Source organism: Chelonoidis abingdonii, chromosome 15, assembly GCF_003597395.2.
Source record: "Chelonoidis abingdonii isolate Lonesome George chromosome 15, CheloAbing_2.0, whole genome shotgun sequence".
Classification (NCBI taxonomy): Eukaryota; Metazoa; Chordata; order Testudines; family Testudinidae; genus Chelonoidis; species Chelonoidis abingdonii.
This window is the reverse complement of record NC_133783.1, coordinates 47,304,614-47,328,682: the sequence shown is the minus strand read 5'-3', so window position 1 is coordinate 47,328,682 and position 24,069 is coordinate 47,304,614. Positions and strand designations below refer to the sequence as shown.

At 40.0% G+C, this 24,069-nt stretch overlaps 1 protein-coding gene across 10 annotated transcripts in view; it reads left to right on the top strand.

Annotated features, from left to right (window-relative positions):
• TACC2 (transforming acidic coiled-coil containing protein 2) overlaps positions 1-24,069 on the top strand; it is a 148,527-nt gene that overhangs the window by 79,579 nt on the left and 44,879 nt on the right. For 5 of the 10 annotated variants that reach the window (XM_075072499.1, XM_075072500.1, XM_032776696.2 and 2 more), the window contains 3 exons: positions 3,633-3,796; positions 16,826-18,146; positions 21,783-21,818. In XM_075072499.1, the coding sequence (XP_074928600.1) occupies positions 3,633-3,796; positions 16,826-18,146; positions 21,783-21,818 (1,521 nt within the window). The remainder of the gene's footprint in view (positions 1-3,632; positions 3,797-16,825; positions 18,147-21,782; positions 21,819-24,069) is intronic. The other 5 variants (XM_032776699.2, XM_075072498.1, XM_032776698.2 and 2 more) reach the window with 1 other exon arrangement.

Genomic DNA, 24,069 nt, shown 5'->3' with positions numbered 1-24,069 from the left:
ACATGAGTTCGCATTTGTAATGATATCTTTGTAGACATAAAGGGTAGAAACATAGGGCCTCGTTCTTTCTTATCCAAGAGGCTTGGTTTGAACTCAGGGAGTTTCCTGTGGGTACTTCCAGCAGGTGGCCATGGGTTGTATGCCCTTCACCCAAGAAAGAAGCAGAGTAAGTTAAGCTGTAAAGAGAAACAAACAGCAGCAGCCTTGCAGGTGCACATACATAATGATAGAAATTTGAATGTGTCATTGAGCCAGTTTTTATACATGAATTACAGTTTGAATAGGGTGTGAAAATAAACATTTTCCTCACACTATATGTAATACAGCATTTTATATATACATACCCAATACACATGCTACATATTATATATATTTATAATACTTGTTTTCTACATATATATGCCGCTATTACTGTTTTAGGACTACAGTACTTGCACCAATGTAATATCACACTATATTCATATATTTAAAAGGAGGAAAGGACATGTATTCTTTCTTTTATGCATAAAACATGATCAACGATGTAAAAAGCATTTTGATTTGTGCTATTTTTCAGTCCTTTTCATATACATGGTAACTTTCTTATTTTATTTTTTAGTTAAAATAAATTTATTTTTCTCTGTTAGGAAAACATCAAACAGTAACCAAATTGCTTTCCCCAGATAGTTTCAAGGACAAAGTGAGGTTAAAAGTTCCTGCAATTGTCAGGAAAAGGGAAAGGACTGTGTTTGTTCAGCTAGATACTCATTGTAAGTAAGGCTTTCTTTTTGTTTACAGAAGTTCTTTGTTTGCAATGGTTCTTGACCTTAAAATATTGTGAGCTTGAGAGATGCTGCATCTTTGAAGAAATATAATTTAAAAAACTACAGTGCACCTCCCAGTAAGCTCACTCAGCTGTGTAGGCTGCTGAACAAATATGGTTTGAGTTCTGAAGCAAAGAATGCATTTGGGGAAGTTGATGCAGTAGTAGTAACTGATAGACAGACACTTTAGCCTTTGTGAAGTTCCATAGGCAGGAGATAACTTTATGCACCATAGACCTAGCCAGAAGAAACAAACAGAATAATGCTTAGCAGAAATCCTTGTGCTCTGCAGCGGTGTAGTGTAGTGGTAATTCATTAGCTCCAGAGCTAATGGTAGGGTCCAAGTAAATGTGTGAGCTGTGACAATATAACTAGGAAGACTGAGTTCTCATTGGAATTCTTCAGAGCTAACTGGAGAGAATCCAGTCCATCTAATCACTTGAGCTGTCAGGAACAATGACAGGGTCTTTTCTGCTATAGCCCACACAGGCTACATGCTGAGAGATTTAAGCAAATGTAATAGAATGCAAATCCACCACTTGCATTTTATCTGACATGGAGCTGCTTCGGATAATCTAAAAGCCTTAAGAACCCAAACAGAATTTATTGCTTGGCAGTACAGAGTTTTCTTTTAACTTTAATGAAGTCAGAGAAGTCCTTGATTCTACATACTGTATCAGGACGGCTTGTAGAGTACTTCCACGGATGAAATGGCTTTCACTTCATGGCAAATTTTGTCCCCAATGCAGTGGACGCGCTGGATGTGGACAGCTGTGAGAAGCAGTGGAGACTACAGTCTCCTAGCCATGCAGAGAATCACTGGAAATAGGCAAGTCAGTCCTGTCTTTCAGGAAACTGTCACACCATTCAATTCATTGTATTTCGATCCAGTGGGGAAAAGCTGCATCTGACCAGCAGAAATGCTTGCTAAGTAATTAACAAGACAATACTGTTATTGTATTCTTGGCTCGCAAAAATTGTTTTGAAAATGTTAAAATATAGGGTATGGCTACACTTACAGCTGTACAACGCTGGGAGTTACAGCTGTCTTCGTACAGCTGTGTAGGGAAAGCGCTGCAGTGTGGCCACACTGACAGCTACCAGTGCTGCAATGTGGCCACATTTGCAGCATTTGCAGTGCTGTTGGGAGTGGTGCATTGTGGGCAGCTATCCCAGCGTTCAGGTGGCTGCTGCAACGTGCTTTTCAAAACGGGTGGGGTGAAGTGTGACAGGGAGCGTGGGGGAGACAGAGAGAGTGGATTTTTGGAGCTGACACTGTTCTCAGCTCCCTGCCTTGCAAGTTCTAAGGACTGGAAGATACACCAGCACCTACCTTCAATCATTTTAAAAGTTTTGACCCTTCCCCCACCCCTCTCTTATTCACTAAATGCAAATTATGCACTCCTAAATAGCCTTCAGACCACATAAGCAGCTGCTCAACACGCGACTCCCCCCTCTCCCCTCTCTCCGTCAAGCAAACAGCCTGTGAACATTCCAAAGCAATTCCCCTGCCTCCGCTCGCTTCGCTCGCTCGCTGGAGCAAAGAGCAGCTGTGTTTGTTTTTTTTCTAGATAAGTAGCTCCAGGGAGCTCGGAGTTCAGCCATTCTTCCGGTTTGTTGTGGACAGGAATTCTGGGATACCTCTTAATACCCTGGAGGCCAAATAAAAGCCTTTTGGTGGCCACACTTTGACGAGCAGCACTGCATCACCAGCGCTGCAATCGTTAGTTACACCCCAAGCAGACCAGATGTACAGCCAGTGCTGCAGCCAGGGAGTTGCAGCGCTGGCTGTGCCTTGCAAGTGTGGACACAGAGTAAGTTGCAGCGCTGTAACCCCATCACCAGCGCTGCAACTCTCCAGTGTAGCCATACCCATAGTTTGTTTTGTTTGTTTAAAAGTACATCAAGTGCATAGTTTTCAGTTCTAGAAGGACAGTTTCCTAAAGTGGTTCTCCCTGTAGAGCAACATGTTATGTCCTTGTGCAATGTAGATCTTCATTTGATTTTTAGGCTAACTTAGTGCATCCTGTCGTATAGTTGTTTCCTTTCAAGCTTGCATTTCATTTGGTTGTCTCCATTGTGCACCTCTTTTACATGCTTGCGCCCATTGTGATCCTTCTATTTTTTTTTTTATGTGTAAGTGATAATGCAGTGGTGGACATATATTACTAATAGCGCACAGGGGTCATTTGCCATTGCCAAAAATGCTATGTAAAAATACAGCTGTGATGAATTGTAACATTTCCGAGAGGCTGGGCTGGCCAGAGGCTTGCTGTTGAGACTTATCCATCAGTTATGCTAGTGTGTGCTCTCTAGCTTGTCAGAGCACACACAGCAATATAAGGCTTGATTATTTTAGAGCCATAGCCTTTAATAAACAGCTTTGAAATTCTCCTGAGAAGCTCCTTTTTTGTCTTTCTGTGTTGGTTTGTCTATGCTTGTGACAAGAAAAGTTCCAGAAATTCATAAAAAGGTTCCATTGTTTTTGGCTTTCATACTGGAGTCTCCTTTGCACTGCACAGTAGGCTTCTCAGGAAGCATTTACTTTTTGAGTGCATGTTCACGTTAGGACAGAGAAATCTTAAGTAGCATAAAGATTTCTTTAGAGAAGACCTGCAACCATGATATTCGTGCTCTAGAAATCGTGTGAAATTAATCCGTCATAGTCTGCCTTTGAGAAATGCAGAGGTAGCCTGACTGCTGAGGTTTGCTTCCTCCACTCAGAAAACCCTGCATTTCAAAGTCTGACTTGCCCTTTCCATGCACGAAAGCTCACTTTGCTCACTAGCCCAGGTTGTTAAAGAAACTCCTGTTTTGTATTTTCCTCAGGAGTTCAGACTCTGAAGAAGCATTTGAGACACCAGAATCCACCACTCCTGTAAAGGCTCCACCTGCACTACAGCAGCCACCACTGGAAGTAGTGGTGGTAGAAGCAGCAGCAGTCGACACAGTTGAACAGGAAATAAGGCCACAGCTGCCCTTGGAAGACACAGGTAATGAATATATATAATGAGTGGGCCGGATCACTCAGGAAGATGTGACTGTAAGGGGACATCAGTGTTAATTCCAGTAAAGAAAGGGTACTAAGAAAAGGATGGGTGGAAGATTAGTTAGTATATGTAGTGCCCTCTTCCTACTGAAAAAAATAATATATCATAGTTTGATAATGACAATAACGTATTAAATACTATCAGCAGTCTTTTTTTGTATTATCAATCAACGCATTCGTCTCCTGATAGAACTTTAATAATGTTTTGGCACCATCATCTTTGTTTAAAAAATAAAGCCTGATTCTCCACTCTGTTATGGAATAAGTAGTGATGAATCAGGCCCATAATATGATTTGTGAAAACAAGGAAAAACTCCCTTGGGTGCATTTCTTTCCTATTAAATCAATTTTCTTGTTCCTGATGTTTTCAGAACTGTATGAAACTAGTCAGATGACTAAACACACATAGCTATATAATCAGGTATCATTAATAATCTCAGTTAATAGGAGAGTATTTTCAGATCTCATTTCACCTGAAATGGCAAGTGACCAGATGATATATTCTGAGAAGTTCAGAATGTGTTAATAGGAACGTTAAGACTAATTCTATGAAGCCGTGTAGCAATAGAGCAGTAGGAATATAATTAGTACATAACACGACAATGAAACAGATATTTCCTTTAAAAATGAACATTGTATTTTATGTGAAGAAATTCTGTCTAGAAAACCCTAATTTTCTTTGTTTGCTGAGTTAAGTAATGGAAGACGTGAGAGTAGAAGCTGTTTCTATTAGCAAGGAGCTCAATGTGACTTTCAGCTGAGCTGCAAAACAGGCAGTCTGACTATTTATGGTCATTAAATGCCTCATCACACTTTTTGCAAGAGACGAGCAGTTAGCTCAATATCTTGGTTAAATTCCAGTAAAATACTTTCACTTTGTCTATCCAAAATTCCCATGTATTTCATTAGAACAAGGTTCTCTCTATCTGAATGGATGCATAGGGTTGCTGTGTGCTGTTCTAAAACTGCCAGCTTCCACCACAGAAGATGGGTAAAGTGATAAGTTGTGAGTAGTCTGTAAAGTCTGTCAATCTCGTTGGGGTAGGAGAGTCTTTGGACAAAAGATAAATTCCAGATGTGTCTCCAGCTAGTTACTCTTCCTTCAGAATTTCTGAACTTAAAATTCTCAAACTATGGGAGTTTTGACTGTAATTATAATTAGCAGAAGAAATGTCCAGTATACAGATGCCAAAAAACTAAAAAGACATAAGAAGAAATCCCGTGTCTGCTAGTACCTCTTCATTTTCATCCTCAGATCTTCCTTTTCCCAGTTTTCCTTATTCTTTATCAGTTTTAACAAATGTAATTTCTCTAATTGCAGAAGGAATTTAAGTGCAGAAAGCGTAAAGGAGCAGATATGCTAAGCAGGCTTAGAGTGTGGTCTTTAATTACTACAATAGATTCACATTTACTCAGAATCCTTGATAGCACATGTACTTTCCTGCCCATGTGTTTCTCTTCTCCCCTTCCTCCGTTTTCCCTCATCTAGGATACTACTAAGAAAAGATGAGAGATTGAATATATCCATTTGTAACCATTGTAAGCTGCACTGTGTTAAAGGCTATTGATTCTAGCTATACAATTTTGATGCCAGTATTTCATTTGTAGGTCAAACTTGCCTGCAACTGACAAGTTACAACAAACTAACAGAGCAGTACACAGCATTTTAAAAGTTAGTAAAATGCATTTACTCAGCACAATGGCTTGCTGCAAGAACAATTCAGGTGTAAGCGGGAAATGCAAAAGCATATGTTTCCTTTTAAAATCTGTTGGGAGACAGACATCACTTAGTGTCCCTGTTACTTGGTTAATTGGACACTTATTTCAATGTGAACAGTGAAATGTTTAAAAGCCACTTTTAAAAATCTGTTATCTTAGTGTTAACTTGCCTCATAGGTTATACTCACGCACACACAGAGAGAGTCAGTCCCTTATACAGGGCTTTCGTGGAGCTGAAGTACAGCTCCTAATTGGTAGCATAAATCTGGGAAACAAAGGTCACATTGGTGCCATTTCAGTAAAAGAGAAATAAGGGTACCTGCAGGGCCTGGCAAACTGCAACTGAGAAAATAACATAAAATCTGTGTTTCAGCTTAGAGACCAGGCAGTTTTGTCTTCTGGAGGGGGTGGGGGAGAATGGTAGGTTTGGAACACATGATTCCAGATAGACCTGACATTAATAATATATGCAGATGATTGTAATTATGCCTCATGATATGATTAGCACAACAGCTGGACCCCAGTGCTGAGGGGACATGATGAGAGTTTTTAATGTATTTAACTCCCGGTGTAAGTTTAATAAAAGTTATGAAAGTAAAATGTAGTTAAAACGTAAGGCTAAATATCATTTCTTTAGGTGCACAGTTCTCCTCTGACTGCTGGAGGTCTCCATGATCTCCATGTGATCTGGGTGGGAGATTGGGTCTCCTCTGACTTGTGAATGAGAAAACAGGGTTCCAGGATCCTTCCCACTACCAGCTCTTCAGATGCTGGGCTGAGCATGGGCAGACTGCAGGACACCTACTCAGTACAGGAACAGCTTGGCTTTGTCTCCTGTTCTGCTTATCCTCCTTTTAAGCAGCTAGCAGGGTGGGCTATTTGGAGTATCCCCTGTTCACATGTGGTTGGGCTGGTGGAAGATGTGCAAGAGAAGTGATTACCACCATGTTGCCTAACTGCTCAGAGACCTGGTTTGGATGCAAGATTAGCTGTTCTCATGAGACTTCTGCCCACAGTGGCAAATAACTTCATGAGACTACCTGGGTTTTATGAGATTTACAGCATTTTGGAACAATAGGGGATTTATTATTATTATTATTATTATTTATTTATTATGATAGTGCTTAAGGAGCAACCAAGAACAGGGCCTCATTGTGCTAGACACTGTACAAACACAGTAATAGCACAGACCCTGCCCCAAAGAGACAGGGAAGGGGTATAACACACAAGCAGCAAAGTGATGGTAGCAAATGTCATGTTAATTCCATGGTTTTTAGTTTGAAGGCAACCAGATAAATGGGGGAAAAAAGGGAAGGAAGCAGGGACATGGAAGGGAAAAAAGATAAGGAGGACAGGACAAGGGTAGAACAGGATAATGGGGCAGGTGTGGCGAGAAGGAGGAGACTGTAAGGGAGAGTTTGAGCAAACAGCCAATCAGCACAAGTCCAGTCAAAAGTTCAGAAAGTTATCTGAACATTGAAAAGTCTCTACTTTGGCTGCTTCTGCAGCTGTTCTACAGGCTGGCATCCCTGTCTGGTTCCTGGCTGCAGTTTTTCCCCAAGCCCCGCACGCAGGGCGCAAAGAGTGGAGAGGAAGGAAGGTGTCTCAAAGGTCAAATTCTACCCAGAATTTCTTTTGAACCCCAACTCCAAACTTCAGTCTGGACTTGAACACTGCTTCTTCCATCCATCTCTAATATAACAGAAGTATTTATGCTAATAAGCCCCCCACTTCTATGTGGCACAGAAAATTCATGCCATTTTCATGCCAGTTACAGTTCACGTCTTTTTTATGTATTATTATTATTATTATTATTATTTACAAATATAAGTAAATTAAGATAGCTGCTTTTGTTATTGCAGACCGCTGGAGCTTTATTTTCATTGTTTAAAATGTCATCAACACCTAATTGATTTATAAAATGCTGCATAAATGATGGTTGAGTTCTCTCTGTAATTAACTACAGAACATTAAGCAGTAATTCATTCTTACCGATATCAGTGGAGGAAAATAACATTCCTTTACCATTCGTGCAAACATTTCAGTTCTTTGTAATACCCTTCTATCCTCATCCATTTGTCAGATAATAAACTATAGATTAAAATGCCAAACATTAAACACTGTTGTCATGCTCTCACGTAAGAGCATCCGTAGAAGTGTAAAATCAGCATACATATTTACTGTCATCCATTCATTATTTATTTTTCATATTACACTAGTGGCTAGAGTCTCTAGCGGAGGTCGGTTCCCATTGTACTAAGCACACTACATACATGCGGAAGAGACAGTCTATGCTCCAAAGAGCTTATAATTTAAGCAGACAAAAGGTGGGAGGGGAAACTGAGGCACAGAGTGGTGAAGCAACTTGCCTAAGAGCACACAGCAGCCTGTGGGAGAGTAGGGACCAGAACCCAGGGTTTATGAGTCCCCGGTTCAGTAACCTATGCAGTGGGCCATTGTGTGGTCTCTAACAGCTGGAATGAACAGTGTTCTCTAATATAGGGGTTTTCAACCTTTTTCTTTCCAAGTCCCCCCCACCATGCTATAAAAGCTCCAGGGCCTCGTGGAGGGCGCTTCAGGCTTCAGCTGCTGGTCCAGGGGGCCTTGGGACCTCTGCCCCATGGAGTGGTTGGTCTAGGGGCTTCTTCCCCCTGGATGATGGGCCTAGGGCTTTAGCCCTGTGGAGCTGGGGGCTTTAGGCTTCAACTGCAGGGCAGGGGTAGCCTGAGGCTTCTGTCCCACAGCTCTAGCCAATCTAACGCCAGCCCTATTTGGAGAACCCCCTGAAAATGTCTCACAGCAGCCCCCAAGGAACCATGAACCCCTGATTGTGAACCGCTGCTCTAATCCATTATTTGCTGTTCTTCTTTAGTTTACATCAACATAAATTCTTCATACTTTTTGTATGTCCTTAGATGTGACTTAGACATAGTGGATCCGATTCTTCGTGCCTTCCTCAGGCAAAACTCCCATTCAGGTCAGAGACTTTTGTTTGAGTAAGGAATGGAGGATTGGGCCCTGCATCATAGTGAATAAAAGGCTGGAATTGCTTGGGCTCTACCTCTATTCATAAGCCACCTGAGCTGCACTTTTGTGGTTTATGTAATGAGTTATCCACTGAGTACAGCTTAGTATCTAACATCCATCTATTGTTATGCACAGTTTATAACAACGTGCAGGTGAATTTCACCCCTGTACAGTGGGACAGCACAAAGCCTATTAACCACATAAGTCCTCAGAACAGGGCCAAAAGTGGGATTTAAGTGGTACATTAGAGTTCGTGCTGGCCCTCTGCACAGGAGCGCATTTCACTTTCTTATGACTGCATAATCTGTGTATTTCGTACTGCGTTCTTTAATGAACAAACTGGAGCCTTTGTGATAAAATGTTGTGCATAGTATTACCCTTTTGCTTAGATCACTTTGTGAAAGGGCAAAATTCACTGCTCTGTTGATGCACTTCTAATGTCAAAAGAGCATGGTCTAAAAAGCTCTTCGTAGTAATAAAACTGCATTGTCTCACAACAGGAAGTACAATTCAAGTCTCCCTCTGCTGCAGTTCTATCATCAAAAGACATTGATGATGTAATGTAGCAGGAGTCCCACAGCAACGTAACAAGTAATTTCTACCACAAGCCCATATTTTGGATGTATTCAGAAAATAATAACAAAAATTGACAGTGCTAATACAAAATGTACACTGCAGAGCACTAGACTCCAGGAATAAGTAAAGGAATCGATCAGGAGCGTGTGGCGGGAGGGAAGGGGTGTGGAAAACAACGTAATAGGCAGGAATCAGCTTCTGCATTATATGTGGAGCTGTCAACAGAATTTCAACATTGTTTTATTTCAAACTGTTGGAAAGCATTGCAGCTTTCTTAGACAGTTTGTTCTTTTCTTACCTATAGCTGGCTGCAGGAGAGCTTAAATCCTTAAAGAAATTAACCACCAACAAAAGCAAATAATGTAACTACTCAGGCTTTTTCCTTGCCATATTAATTTGCTTTATGATGTATTCCCATCCCAAATCCATTATTTGTTTCTGTCTTTTAGACTGTAAGCCCTCCAGGGCAGAAATCATCTTTTTATATACGTTTGTACAATACCCAGCACAATGGGGCCTCACTCCTTTTGATGCCTGCCATAATGAAGGCCTTTGTTATTAATATTATGTTATTTTTTATTATTATTAACACAATTTTTGAAGACTCCTTGTTGGAATCCCTTTTCATTTCACACTAACCTACATCTTGGACTATGCTGACATATTAGAGCTATTCAGTCATTTATTTTATTATTATTAATTGCATTTAGCTATCTTCCACGCCATTCCCTTGTGAAGTGTTCAGATTAGACTAATACCAGAGTTTTGTGACTCTTCTGGTGTCTCCTTAGCAGTAGAGTGATCAGTGTCAAAAAATGATCTCATAGTGTGAAAAGTGAACACCAGCTCAGCTGGCAACGGCAACTCTAATTAAAAAACATTCAGCAAGACTGAATCCAAACACAACCCTTTTGGAGTAAGAAGAAAAAATACGCACTCTTAAAATAGTGCCACCTGATTAGCATTCATTTTAAAGAAAAACACTGTCCGTTTTTTAATTCACATAACTCACTAAATTTTCAAAGAGAAACATAGAATTGTGTAGCTAGAATTCCAGTGAAAAAATCTGAAAAGGTCGGGGTTGATCTGAAGGTGATGATTTAGAAAGCGTCTGCTGTCTTCAAAGTTGCTAGCTCTTTATGTTCGTAAATAATATTCCTGGCAAAATCCTCACGCTGATACATAATTGCCTCTGAAGCTTTCTATCCACAGGATCTAGTAGTAAAATGTAACAGTAAGGACTTAATCTTTTCTTACTACTATTATTTATTTGTGTTTCTCTTTCATCCGTGCTACCATAACGCAAAGTATTAACGGGTAGAACTGTGCAGGAAAAAGAAATGTAATTTCATGGAGAATTTCAAGATTTCAGAATTTTGATTCTGTCTCGATTTTGACACAGCCGCATTTTCCAACAGAAAACTGTTGTAAAATTTTCCAACTAGCTCTATAAGTGAATCTTTATCACAATGAAATGACAGTGACAACTCTATGCTAGCCACAGTTTTGAAATGACTTGTGTAGTATAAGGAAATAATTAATGTAAGTCAGGTTCAGACAAGAAAAAAGGTAACAAACTGTTGTTTAACATTCTGTCATTATTAATGACTGAAAAAAAATGAACAGTCAAACACAGTAATATCTGATGAATTATGTATTGTATAGGCACACTGCTTAAATTTGTTATGGTGATGGAGGACGGATGAGTACCTAGACAAACTTAAAGGAAATAGGAATGTTACCAGATTCTGCACTATTCTATAACTCCTTAATGCTTTTAACCTGAAAGACTACAGTGTTGTCTTTGAAAAAATCCAAATACAATCTTATTTTATTGGTTACTATTCGTAAATAAATGGATTTGATTCTAATACAAGTGGAAGGATGGTAACCAGCAAATATCCATTCAGTTACTGTGAGTGCTTATTTTGTAGCTTTCCACTTTACTACTAGTCTTTGTTTCAACATATTTTAAAACACCTTGGCAAATAAGCCATAAAATGTCTTTTTAAAAAATGATTTTTTCCCTAAACCAGTAGTTATAATCAGATGACCACATGCCTTGCTCTAGTATTTAAACCAACTGTGAATGCCCTGTGGTCTCTGCCTGTAGCTAGAACTTTACTGAACACAAGCAGAGCAGAAGAATTGGAAGGTAATAAGGCCAAACCAATGCAGTCATCAGAAGTGTGTTAACCATGAATTTGGTCTGCAAAGTACTTGGACCTGAAATCTGAATTTAAAGGACTGCCTTTTCTGTTTCAAGAGAAAATGATAATGCATTTGTTACTCATTAATGATTCTTAGGGATGGTACATATCATTAAGGTATTTGGGGAAGAGTTAAGTCAGTATTAGGCCTGGTCTACACTACGCGTTTAAATCGATTTAAAGAGCATTAAATCGATTTAACGCTGTACCCGTCCACACTACAACGCCCTTTATATCGATATAAAGGGCTCTTTAAATCGATTTCTGTACTCCACCCAGAGAGAGATAGGAGGGGGTACTGAGGATCCAGCTATCCGCACAGTCCCGCAGTCTCTGAAAATATTTGCATTCTTGGTGAGTCTCCAATGTCTTGTAGGTTCAAACACAATAGTGTCTGGCCGTGGTTCAAGAGGAAAAGTTCAAGTTCCCCCCCACCCCCCCATGAAAGACAAGGGAAAGAAATCATTCCTTGACTACTTTCAATGTCACCTATGTGTACTGAATGCTGCTGGTTAGATGCGATGCTTACAGCACTGAAGAGCAGTATCCGCCCTCTCTCCTCTCCCTCCCGGTGGTGAGAGCGGTGCGTAGGACTGCCTCCACCATCCTGGAGACCCCATGCCTGATAATTGCTCATTATGAGGGAATGATTCTGGTTACTCCCCCGTGATAGGACAGAACGGCTAATAAGCATCCTTCATCATAGCAACTGGGAGCTTCAGCCCCTGCCCTTCCTGTATAAAGAAAAGATTTCCGTACTTGCCCTGACTGTCCATAAGCCCGGGAGGCTGCCTCCCCTCATTTATCTCTACAAGTCTGCTGTTTCTTATTCCTAGCATTCTTTAACTTTCAGAACAAATGGGGGGGGGACCTGCCACGGTAGGCCCAGGAAGGTTGGGGGGGACGGAAGCACGGGTGAGGTTTGTTGAGGGGCACCCCCCGTGAATACTGACAGGAGTAGCTGTGCTCTCTGATACACTGGTTTCTCTAATACACTTGCCCTCTTATTCTAGGCCGGACGGACTGCTATTTTTAGAAACAAAGGGAGAGATGACTAGTCCAAGTGGTTCCATCCCAATTTTTGCTTTCAAAAATTTTCAGCAGGGGCACTCATCTGATAGCAGCGGACAGTACAGGAGGAGAATAACCATCATCCCTCATGCCAGTGTACTCTGCAGTAACATACAGAACGACGGTAACGCGTCCTCTGCTGTCAATTGCAAAAGCAGTGAAATGGGCTGTGTAGCGAGTATCGCCTCTGTCCGCGCATCCAGTACACATACGGTGCCGGAAAAAAAAAGTGAAACGGGGCTCCATGGTTGCCGTTGCTATGCGATCTGCCAGGGCAATCCAGGGAAAAACGCACGAAATGGATTGTCAGTCTATGTTTTCCCGGAGAAGGAATGCTGACGACATTACCCAGACCCCCCACACAATAAGAATTAACCCCCTGAATTCCAAGGCGGGGGAGCTGCGAATATGGAAAGCTACGGTGCTACGCACATAGCCACTGCCTTTAAAATCGACGTTAGCCTCAGAGCATGGACGCACAACGCCGAATTACTGTGCCTAGTGTGGCCGCATGAAATCGAATTTATAATATCAGTTTTATAAAACCGATTTTAGCTAATTCGATATTATCCCGTAGTGTAGACGTGGCCTTAGATGAAAGAAGACTCATGGATCCCACTAATGACACAGCCCTGGCAAAATATCCATTTTCAGAATCTATAGCTAACTTATAAACCAATAAGACTGGCACTATTTCTGATCATCTTTACAAATTCTGATGTCTTAATTTTCTAACTCTGAGCAGATTAGATGTAGGCAAAAATTAAACTTCTTATGAGAGGCATTTCCACAAGCTGACAAATGGGGATCTGCTTGCTAAATAGGCGTGGACACATTTTTAAATATCAGCCTGCTGAAATCCACTATGTTGGACTTCACCCAAAATGGCAGGTTAGAATTTGATAGATGCAAACATCACAATACAGTATGGTGGTGTGTGTATATTACATTTTTATGATATAATGCAAATTCCTGTGAAGCTATGGCTAGGAATTCTGGTTTTGGAGTGGTGTGGAGGGGTGGGCTGTCTGCAAGGGGACAGCCAAGAAGAGCCTCTGCTCTGGGGACCTGTCCCTATAGTACAGAGAGAAAATGGCTAGCTGCACCCCCAGAATACCAGCCCTCTCCAGCCATCTGAGAGTCATCCATGTAGTGAAAGCATTGCTAAGCTGGTGTTATGACATGACCCCAGGATCTCTTTTGCTGTCCAGCTCTTTTGTACTTCTCAGGTGACACAGAGGGGCTGAAATCTAGCCATCTGAGAATTTCTCCTGCTGAGAGATGGGGAAAATGAAGCTGGATCCTGTGTCAAGCACCCCCAGCTCAGCATAAGGGCTCCACCAATTCTTAACTCATGGATGGTCTCTTAGGGACCATAAACAGCTGGTTATATTTAGAGTAAGCTAGACTCTAGAGACTGCTCTGAAACCACAGTGGAAGTCAGAACTGAAGAGCCATATCCTGTTCCCTGCCACAACCCCAAGGACTCTACATTAAGCAGACCTTGGCATAGAAGAGAATCCAGACCATGATGTTTATCTTCTGCCACTGTGATGACAGCATGTGATGATCAGGATTTGAAGAATTTTTTTGTAATCCACATAACTGAGATTAGAGCAGGATGAGATTAGAGAAGGAAAAAGATCTAATGGATTAGTCACAGTTCAGGGCAACTGAATCTGTAATCTCCCTCCATGATACAACTAGGGCACCCACTTCTAGACTTCTGGCTCCCCAGAAGTCTCTCTTGGGCAGAGACACACATTTCCCTCCCTCCTGACTGGGATATTTCCAGGCTGTACCACTTCCAGCCTATGCTCTTGTCATAAATAGATAGCTAAGGGTTAATGTTTCTTTTACCTGTAAAGCGTTAACAAAGGGAATCAAACACCTGACCAGAGGACCAATCAGGAAACTGGATTTTTAAAAGTCTCGGGGGGAAATTTTTGGACTCTGATCTTTTTGTCTCTTCATATCGAGAAGCTTCTTTCTTCTTCTTATCTTCTGTGTCAACTTGTAAGTACAGGTAGAAAACAAATATAGGCTTTTATGTTGTTTTGGGTATTTACATGTGTGGAACTTGCTGGAAGTTTCAAAATGGATATCTTTTGAATCAGACTGTTTATTCATATTTCTTATAAGCATAGCCCTTATTTCATCTTGTTACAGAGAATATGTTGTCTTTTTTCTTTCCTTTTTTTATAAAGCTTTCTTTTTAAAACCTGTTTGAGTTTTTCTCTGGTTAAGGAGAAAGGAAAGAAGGGGGAGGGGCAACACTACGCTCTGTGTTTAACTCTCCTAGTTCCCAGGGCGGAGAAGCTAAGGGGAGGAGAGATAGAATCTCTTCTGTTTCCTGTATTTGGGGTTTGTCTCTTTGTGGAATAGAGGAGATATGCTTCTTGTATTGTGATGTAAAGTTGCATCAATCTCCACGTTAGCTCAGAGAGGAAGTCTGGTGGAGAGAGAGAGAAGGAAGTGTGTATTCCCTTTGTTGTAGGCTCAGGGTTTCTGAGTCTTGGGGTCCCTCCAGGGAAGGTAATGGGAAGACCAGAGGGGGCCAAAACCCTGGAAATTTTGGGTGGTGGCAGCGAGATCAGATCTAAGCTGGTAAATTGAGTTTAGAGGGGTTCATGCTAGGCACCCAGATTTTTGGACGCCAAGGTCCAGATTTGGGAAGAGGCTTATGATAGCTCTGAATTCCCCAGCAAAGTCATGCTGCCTAAACAAGCCGGCTTTGCATTTCTCTTCAGAAATGGCAAACAGTGTAATTGCCACAATGAAGCTACTGCACAGCTCTTTCTAAGCAAGCACATTTGTTCTTAAGGTGAAAGCATTACAGAGAAACCATATAAAAACAATAAAAGAATCTACACGCATGCTAATAAGCTTACCAGAGACCTCCCCCTCCCCCGACTACAATAATGATATAATGATGCTGGCTGATGAACAGTCAGTCCCTTAAACCCCTCCCATGCATCTGAGAGTCACCCCTTTGTCGAGTTCGGGTCTTTGAAGAGGCTGTGAATAGGTAATCAACCAGACAATGGGTTCTGCTCAAGGCATAGCTTCAAAAGGATGGATCTGGAGGTGGGTCATTTGTATTGCTCTCTTCCCAAATATTTCCTAGGAAGTCTACTCAATTAACAGTTCATTCTTGTCTTAGTCCATTGTTTAAAAAAGCACGCCTAAGCACATAACACTTCCCAAGATTTATATTAGGCAGGTCTCCTAAACAAGTTACATACAATCCCACAATAACGCATTTCCATTTTAATACAATGAGAAGCTAAGATACTTTAACTTGATTCAGTAAGATTTTCCAAGATATGGCAGGAAACTACCATCTCTGTCACAAGGTCAGTTAATCCATTTCCTTCTCTGCCTGCATCCTAAAATATATTTGCTTCTGCTTTAACAGTTTAGTTTTAAATGTCCCAAGTCATGGGCTTCTGTTAATCTCTTTGGAAGACCTTGTCATGAACAGATCTATATTCTCTAATTATTAGAGGGAGAATTCTGGTTGCAGAACTTTAACAAATAGGTTTTTTTTCCCCCACTAATAATAAAAAATATAGTAAAGTGAGACAGTTTCCAATCTTGTCTCTAGAAAAGTTTAATTTCAGAAATGTTTCTACAGTCTGCTTTCTCTTTGCCTGCTTTCCTATTTTATTTTGATTTTTTTTAAATTGAAATTCTCAGTATCTCATATGTAAAGATATAAAAATGGAGTTATCAACTCAAATCTGAATTTTGACTCTCCTACTCCCCCCTCTTCCCCTGCCCCCACCCACTCTGGCCAAAACAAGAGTAGTGTTGATAAACCTTGGAAAGAAAGCCACACCCAGTCTTCTCTTGCACTGGAAGGATGGTCAAGATGGAATGTGGGGACATTAAACTAGGAGAAAAATATGCAAGTCACTGAAGTTTCAGTCAAATTAGAGGACTGCAGTACCAGCAACTATAAAGAGAGTATGTTTTGATACAGTTCTGTAAATGTGAGGTATTAAACCATTATCCTAAGCGGAAGTGTGGATGAACCAGTATTTGATGGTCAGATCACCCAGTATTTAGAGTATTTTACTCCATGTAAACCTTTACAAGTGTATATAATTTATTGTCACCACACTACAAGAGGGAAAAAAGAGCTGTTCAAATGTTCTTTTGCATTTATACCATGAGTTAAATATGCCCAGTATACATATATTCTTTCACTTATGATTTAGTCCATTTGTCTCAGTTGTATTTTTTTGTTTTGTTCCATTTTTGGTATATTTGTTAGATAAAAAGTAATAAAACACTTAAACAGAAAAGCATTTTGGGTTTAATGACTGATGTGTTTCATTCACTGACTTTTCTGTTTGTTCCCATAGGATTTTGTTCTGATACTGTGTCCATAATTGATGCATCACATAGTGAATCAATTGAAGAAAGCCCATTCCGTGCTCCCTCCCATTCATTTTCTACTGTCTTTGATGAGGATAAGCCTATAGCCAGCAGCGGGACTTACAACTTAGACTTTGATAACATTGAGTTGGTAGATTCTTTCCATACCTTAGAACCTAGCACTCCAGAAGCTAAGAATCATGACCCTAAAGTGAATGTTCGAAGAAAATCCACAGATTCTGTCCCAATTTCCAAATCTACTTTGTCTCGGTCTCTTAGTTTGCAAGCCAGTGATTTTGATGGTGTTTCCTATGTTGGCAATAATGAAACAGTAATTCCAGCGGCAGATGTGTTCAATACTGGTTCAAGTAGTGCTTCTAGTACCCTTAAGCGAACAAAGAAACCTAGGCCACCTTCCTTAAAGAAGAAGCAATCTGCAAAAAAATCTGCAGACTCTCCACCAGTGAAAGAAACACAACAAGAAACATCTGACATAAGCCAACAAGCTTCTGTCCCAAGTGAAGAAAAACTGGTGTCTGAGGTAAAGATTGAATCAATTAAACCTGAATGCACCGAACCTTCTCAAATCTTTACCGAGAAACAGGAGGTCCCTGCTGTGCCTGAAGCTTCCTATCCCTTTGATCAAGAGAATTTTGAAGAGATTAGTACATTTAGTACTGGAGGAAGCAAAGTGCAAACCTCTCCACCTGCCAGTAAAAAAACCCAACCTCTTACAACGGCACCAGAGGCCGTGGAGGTGACTCCATCTGACACTGGAGGACAAGAGGATCCTCCAGTCAGAGGTCTAGCTGTGAGACTAGAGTTTGATTATTCTGAGGAAAAGGGCAGCAGAGAGGACCAGCAAGAAAGCACTCCTCCACCCAAAAAAGCAGGTAAAAAATCTGGTGCCAAAATGCCACTAAGGAGACCAAAGACTAAAAAGACAGTGGAAAAGCTTGACAATGCTCCCACCACACCAACCAAGTCCCTCACTGATCCAAATGATATCCCAATTTCAAAAGGCTCTTATACTTTTGATATTGACAAGTGGGATGATCCCAACTTTAACCCCTTCTCTTCCACTACAAAAATGCAAGAATCTCCCAAATTGCCTCAACAAACATACAGTTTTGATCCAGACACGTGCGAGGACTCAATTGACACTTTCAGGCTGTCTTCGAAGATCACCAGCTCACCTTCTAAAGCTCCAGCATCCTTTGAGATACCAGCCAATGGCAGTGAAACAAATGGAACTGAAGGAGACAACCTAAATAAACCTGCAAAAAAGAAGAAGACGCCACTAAAAACGTAAGTTAAAGTGTAGAGGTGTTTCTGGATTATGAAGTGCTCCTCCTTGCACCCCACAATAATTACTATAGTTTTATAATTCAGGGGGGTCAGTAAGGTTAGAAACGTGCTGACAAATGCATTACTAGACAACCGGATTTATGTTTATGGCTTACCATGGTAGGCAGAGGCTTTCCTGTACATATCAATGCCATGTTGCTCCCAGCACCAAATAACTTGTAGTGAAAACCCAGAGAAACTAACCCAGACCGTGTCACTGGATTAATAATTGGATGTTGGACATTTAAGGGGCCAGTCCTACTCCCACTGACATCAGTGCCTGAATGCCCATTGACTTCAATGGGACTAGGATTGGGCCTTTAGCAATTTTTGTGCCACATTTTCAGTGTTAGCTTACTCGTTGTGCAGTGAGTTCAGCAATGGGAAAAAATAATTCCCTGGTCTATTGCTAATGCAAGGCCGAGCCTGTGAACCCTTACTTGTGCGAGTAGTCCTTACACACACAAACCCCTATTGAAGCTAATGGGACTGCTCACATGAAGGAAGAGTACTTGTGTGAGTTAGGGTTTGTGGGATATAGTGAATGAAATCAGTGGAAGAACTCACATTGACTTCAGTAGGGCCATGTTTTCATCCAGTGGTTTTTTTTATGTATATGTATGAGAAGCGGAAAACTGTCTTATTTTTACTAGTTTGAATTCCTGGGGTTTTTTCATATTTTTTTAATGTGAGGCTATAACCTTTGAAAACATTTTTCTATAAAAGTAGTTTCAGGATTGACAAGATGATCAAAAATCCCTTGGTTTATCTCCTATTTCTATGTTCATAGGCCAAGGTGTGGGAGAAATGGTTCCAGCTGCTACATTTGGTTGGTTGGTTAATAAAACTCGGTATCCAGTGGTACTGATTCCCACTTAGTTAACTTGCTGATGCGCACTTCTGCTATCTTATCCCCTCAGACATCGTTTTCTTTGAATTAATTACCACAGATTTTATTCACAGGATTTTACATTTCAGATGATAAACAGAGAACATATCTAATAAGGTCTCTCTGAAAGTCCCTTTATAACTTTAGTAGAGTCTGCTAATTAAAGATAACATACTACATCTTAAGATTTAAGTTTGTCACTAAAACTAACAAAAGACCAAAGAGCTAAAGAAAGGGCAAACATTGTAAAACAAAAAAGTAAACTCCATAATGCTATGAAATGAAGGATGGAGAATGTCCAATTATGCTTTTTTATTTCCTGGCATGAGTTGGGCTTCTAACTCCAGCCATTTGCCAGATTTGTATGTGGTTGGGGATGTTTTGCGTTTTGAAGTAGAAGCCATTTTTGAATTACTTGAATGGATGTTATAAGCTATGATACGGTTGGGCAGAGTGACTTCAGTTTTTTTGAGGGAGATGCCAGATTTTCTGATGTGTTTTAAATTTTGGGAAATGCCTGGAGTTCAGAGTAGGTGCCAGAGAAATTTAAAAACTGTCTACTGAGAGAGGATATTTTCCGCAGTATTCCTAAAACCTAAAGAATTCCCCAAGAATAACATTCAAGTTTGAACAAAAATAACAAGACTAAAAAGTGCATCTGTGTGTGTGAGATTTGAATTTCATTCTAGAGGGGATTTTAATATTCAAGGCCTTAGTCCAGCAATTTATTACAAGGAAGAGGTCCCTGTGCCTATATGGAGGTCCACTTAAGTCGGTGTGGAAGCCCATGCATTGTAAATTGCAGGACAAGCCTTGCATTATTTAATCATTGAGAACAGAGGTTTGTGATGGGACACACTGATCCAGATTGCCCCGTCGCCTGGAAAAACTTTAGAAGCTAGTGAGGCACTCCATGAAATTCCTTCCCCAGAATTTTCTCTGTAATCTTTCACTGGTGTTTACCCACTCCCAAATATCTCAGGTCTGCGGGATGTACAAGGCTGATCTGTTACTCTTCCCTGGCTCTTCCCTCTGTTACTCTTCCCTGGTTCCAGGCAATATAGCTGCCTTTGTCACCTGCCCATAGCAGCCTCTGGGATCCATGTAAGTGGTTGTCCCCAGTGTGCAAGAGCTGCATGTTAATGAGAGTGCAGCCTACAGCTATAATATTCTTGTAGGGGATTTACTGCAGGGCTTGTTGGGGGGTGAAATGGGCAACACTGTGTCTGTGCCTCAGTCTGTCCTCTCCCCACATAAGAGTCCATGACATGAGATTGCGCAATGGAATCCACTGCAGGAGAACCACCATTTGGGGAGCCCAGTCACAAATACTTCAGGGGAGCTCCTAGAAGAAGAAAGCAAGCTATTAAAGTGAAGGACCTTAAATGGTGATTTATTTCAGGAACCGCTTGGCTCAGTTTAAACTGATACTGTTTATTTGTATTGTATTTATTTATTTTTAAAAACTAGTTTAAAGGTTAGTTTTTCAACACCAAGAGTCTTTGTTAACATTGAGAGTTGCAGGGAGAAATCCCTGCAGACTGCTTTGAAAATGTATTGTTTATTGAGGGGAGCATGGTGATTTCCAGGCTAGACCTGTAGGATGCTTAGGAGTGAGTCACTAGCTTAAGCATCACTAACACTACAGTGTGCTTGATTCTACAGCACACATTAGTGGCACTACACATGAGTTATCATCCTGGAATAAAAGTGTAAACATTCTAAACACTCACTCGCCACTCTATTAAAAGAACAGACTTGGGAATGGATTTCAGCTCAACTCAAACTGCATTCCAGTCATGTCTCTAAATATTTAACTGTGGTTCTGAGACAGATCATTTCGCTGAGATGATACTGAACAAAGAGCAGCAGCTGCTCCCTCAATGCTCGCTAATTATGACCGAAAAATGGGTGGCCCGATTAGATCTGAACCTCAACTCTTCCCTGTATTGATGATTGGGAAGCATCCAGACCATTTGAAAAGACTGTGTTTAGATATGGAAGGTGCCAGCTTTCAAGATCATCCTGCTTAAAAATATGGCATTAAAGCTGACAAGCATGGAAACGGACAAAGACTTTTTATAGCCCTGGTTATTCAAATAGAACTGTCCCAGTTTCCAGAGCATTCACTTTGAACTGTGACTTCATTAAGAGCCAAAAATACAAAAACTTAAAGAAATTTCCTTCTTTCTTTCTTAGAGTGTGGAAGTAATTTGAAATACACAGACTAGGAGCTGTTTCTACTACCTTTTACTGATAGATCAGTAGTCGTAAAAGAACCTAGTGTTCTCCTGTTTCTTTAAACTTAATTGCTACTAATTTCCTTGGGAACATTTTTTTTATATACTGTGTATTAACTAGTGCTCTGTCTCGAAAAGAAGGCAGATGGCTACCTCAGGAAAGGCAAGAATGGGTAAAGCATTGACAGTAATTAAACTGGTAGGCCTCTGCTATGAAAAAATGGTTTTTATAAGATGAAAACATGTCAGAAAATTATATTGAATTTAAGAACATAAACTGGTTTAGGAATTATCACCTCTCTTCTCTCCCCCTTCTCATTAAAAATGTTTTAAGATTGTGCAGACTTCCTAAGATATCAAAAATGTATGATGATTTTGCTCTTAACACATTAACAGAATGTCTCCAGATTTATCCTTTTTGTCAGTTCCTTCTGTCTGTCTCTTTTTTCTTTGTCTTATTTGTCTTAGGATGGTAGAAGATGTGATGTCTGTATGTTCTCTGTTGTAAGTAAATTTAATCTAACGGGCCTGTTATGGTGAAAGTGCTTTATACTTTGTGAATGATTTATGAGCTTCTTAAAAAAAAATTTTTACTTTAATTTGCAGCATGATCAAGAATTAGTGGGCATGGAGCTTTACGGTGTTATTTTTATTGGCTTATGTAAAAGTTATTTTAAGTGAAATTGCCTGGCTGTGAATAAGCTTGAGGGAAGCTATTATGTCAGTGTCTGGTTGCCTGTCTAGAAGGATTGGTTTTTTAAAACTGTATATATTTGATGCCCTCAGCCCTTGACACTTACTTACTAGCTTGATTAATAGAATATTGTATTATACAACACTATACAGGCATTCTTTCTTAAACACTATCTAATGTTTGTAAGTACTTTTTAAAGAAAACAATTATTCTCATTATGTGTATTATCAGACTTAGTAATTAACAGCCGGTATAGAATACTTATACCAGTGAACAGCTGGCCAGTTTTTTGGGTCATATATGTTTATAGGTGAAGTATTGACTTATTCTCTGTCATTTGAAATGCTTCACTGTAATCTCCTTTTGTTGCCTTGCAAGTCATCGATCAGAGCAGAGCTACAATTTTCACCGTTATTGAGTAACTCGGTGTGAATTTGTGCAGGCTGTTCACCTGCCTCTTCCACCTGATGTCAGAAGCCAGTTAGGTCAGGTCTGGCAGCTTGCATCTGGAGCACTGGTAGATCTTGCATCTATCTGGGAATGTTCTTTTTAGGGAATTTTTAACCTTTTGGAAATGGCGAACACACATAACAGGCAGCGTACCTTACATGTGTATATTTATACATGATAATGTGTGGGTATTCTCCTTTCCATGTCTTTGACTGGAAAACACCATGCTTTGAAGGGTTAAAACTAGGGCTATCAAGCGATTAAAAAAATTAATTGCGATTAATCGTCTTATTCTACATTTTTCAAATATATTGATTTCAATTACAACAGAGAATAGAAAGTGTACAGTGTTTATATTTTTTGATTACAAATATTTGCACTGTAAAAAACAAAAGAAATAGTTTTTTTTCAATTCACCTAATACAAACACTGTAGTGCAATCTTTTTATCATGAAAGTTGATCTTACAAATGTAGAATTATGTACAAAAAATAGCTGCATTAAAAAATAAAACAATGTAAAACTTTATAGCCTAAGATCCACTCATTCCTACTTTTTTTTAGCCAATTGCTCAGACAAACAAGTTTGTTTACATTTGCAAGAGATAATGCTGCCTGCTTCTTGTTTATAATGTTGTCTGAAAGTGAGAACAGGAGTTCTTATGGCACTGTTGTAGCTGATGTCGCAAGATATTTAAGTGCCAGATGATATTTTTATGTCCCTTCATGCTTCAACCAACATTTCAAAGGACGTGTCCATACTGATGACGGATTCCCTTGATAAAGATCCAAAGCAGTGTGGACTGACACCTATTCATTTTCTTAATCTGAGTCAGATGCCACCAACAGAAGGTTGTTTTTCTTTTTTGGTGGTTCGGGTTCTGTAGTTGCTACATCAGAGAGTTGCTCTTTTAATACTTTTGAAAGCATGCTCCACGCCTTGTCCCTCTCAGATTTTGGAAGGCACTTCAGATTCTTAAACCTGGGGTTCAGTGCTGTAGCTATCTTTAGAAATCTAATATTGAAACCTTCTTTGTGTTTTGTCAAATCTGCAGTAAAAGTGTTCTTAAATCAAACAACATATGCTGGATCATCATCCTAGACAGCTATAACACAAAATATATGGCACAATGCAGGTAAAACCATGGAGCAGGAGGCATATAGTTCTCCTCCAAGGAGTTCACAAATATAATTAATGCATTTTTTTTAAACAAGGATCGTCAGTATGGAAGCATGTCCTCTGGAATGGTGGTCGAAGCATGATGAGGCATATGATTGTTTAGCATATCTGGCAATGCCAGCTACACAAATGCCATCCTAACGCCTGTTCTCACTTTCAGGTGACACTGTAAATAAGAAGCAGGCAGCATTATCTTCCATAAATGTAAACAAACTTGTTTTTCTTAGCGATTGGCTGAAAAAGAAGTAGGACTGAGTGGACTTGTAGACTCTAAAGATTTACATGATTTTGTTTTTGAGTGAAGTTCTGTAACAAAAAAATCTATGTTTGTAAGTTGCACTTTCATGACAAAGACATTGCACTACAGTACTTGTATGAGGTGAATTGAAAAATACTATTTCTTTTGTTTATCATTTTTACAATGGAAATATTT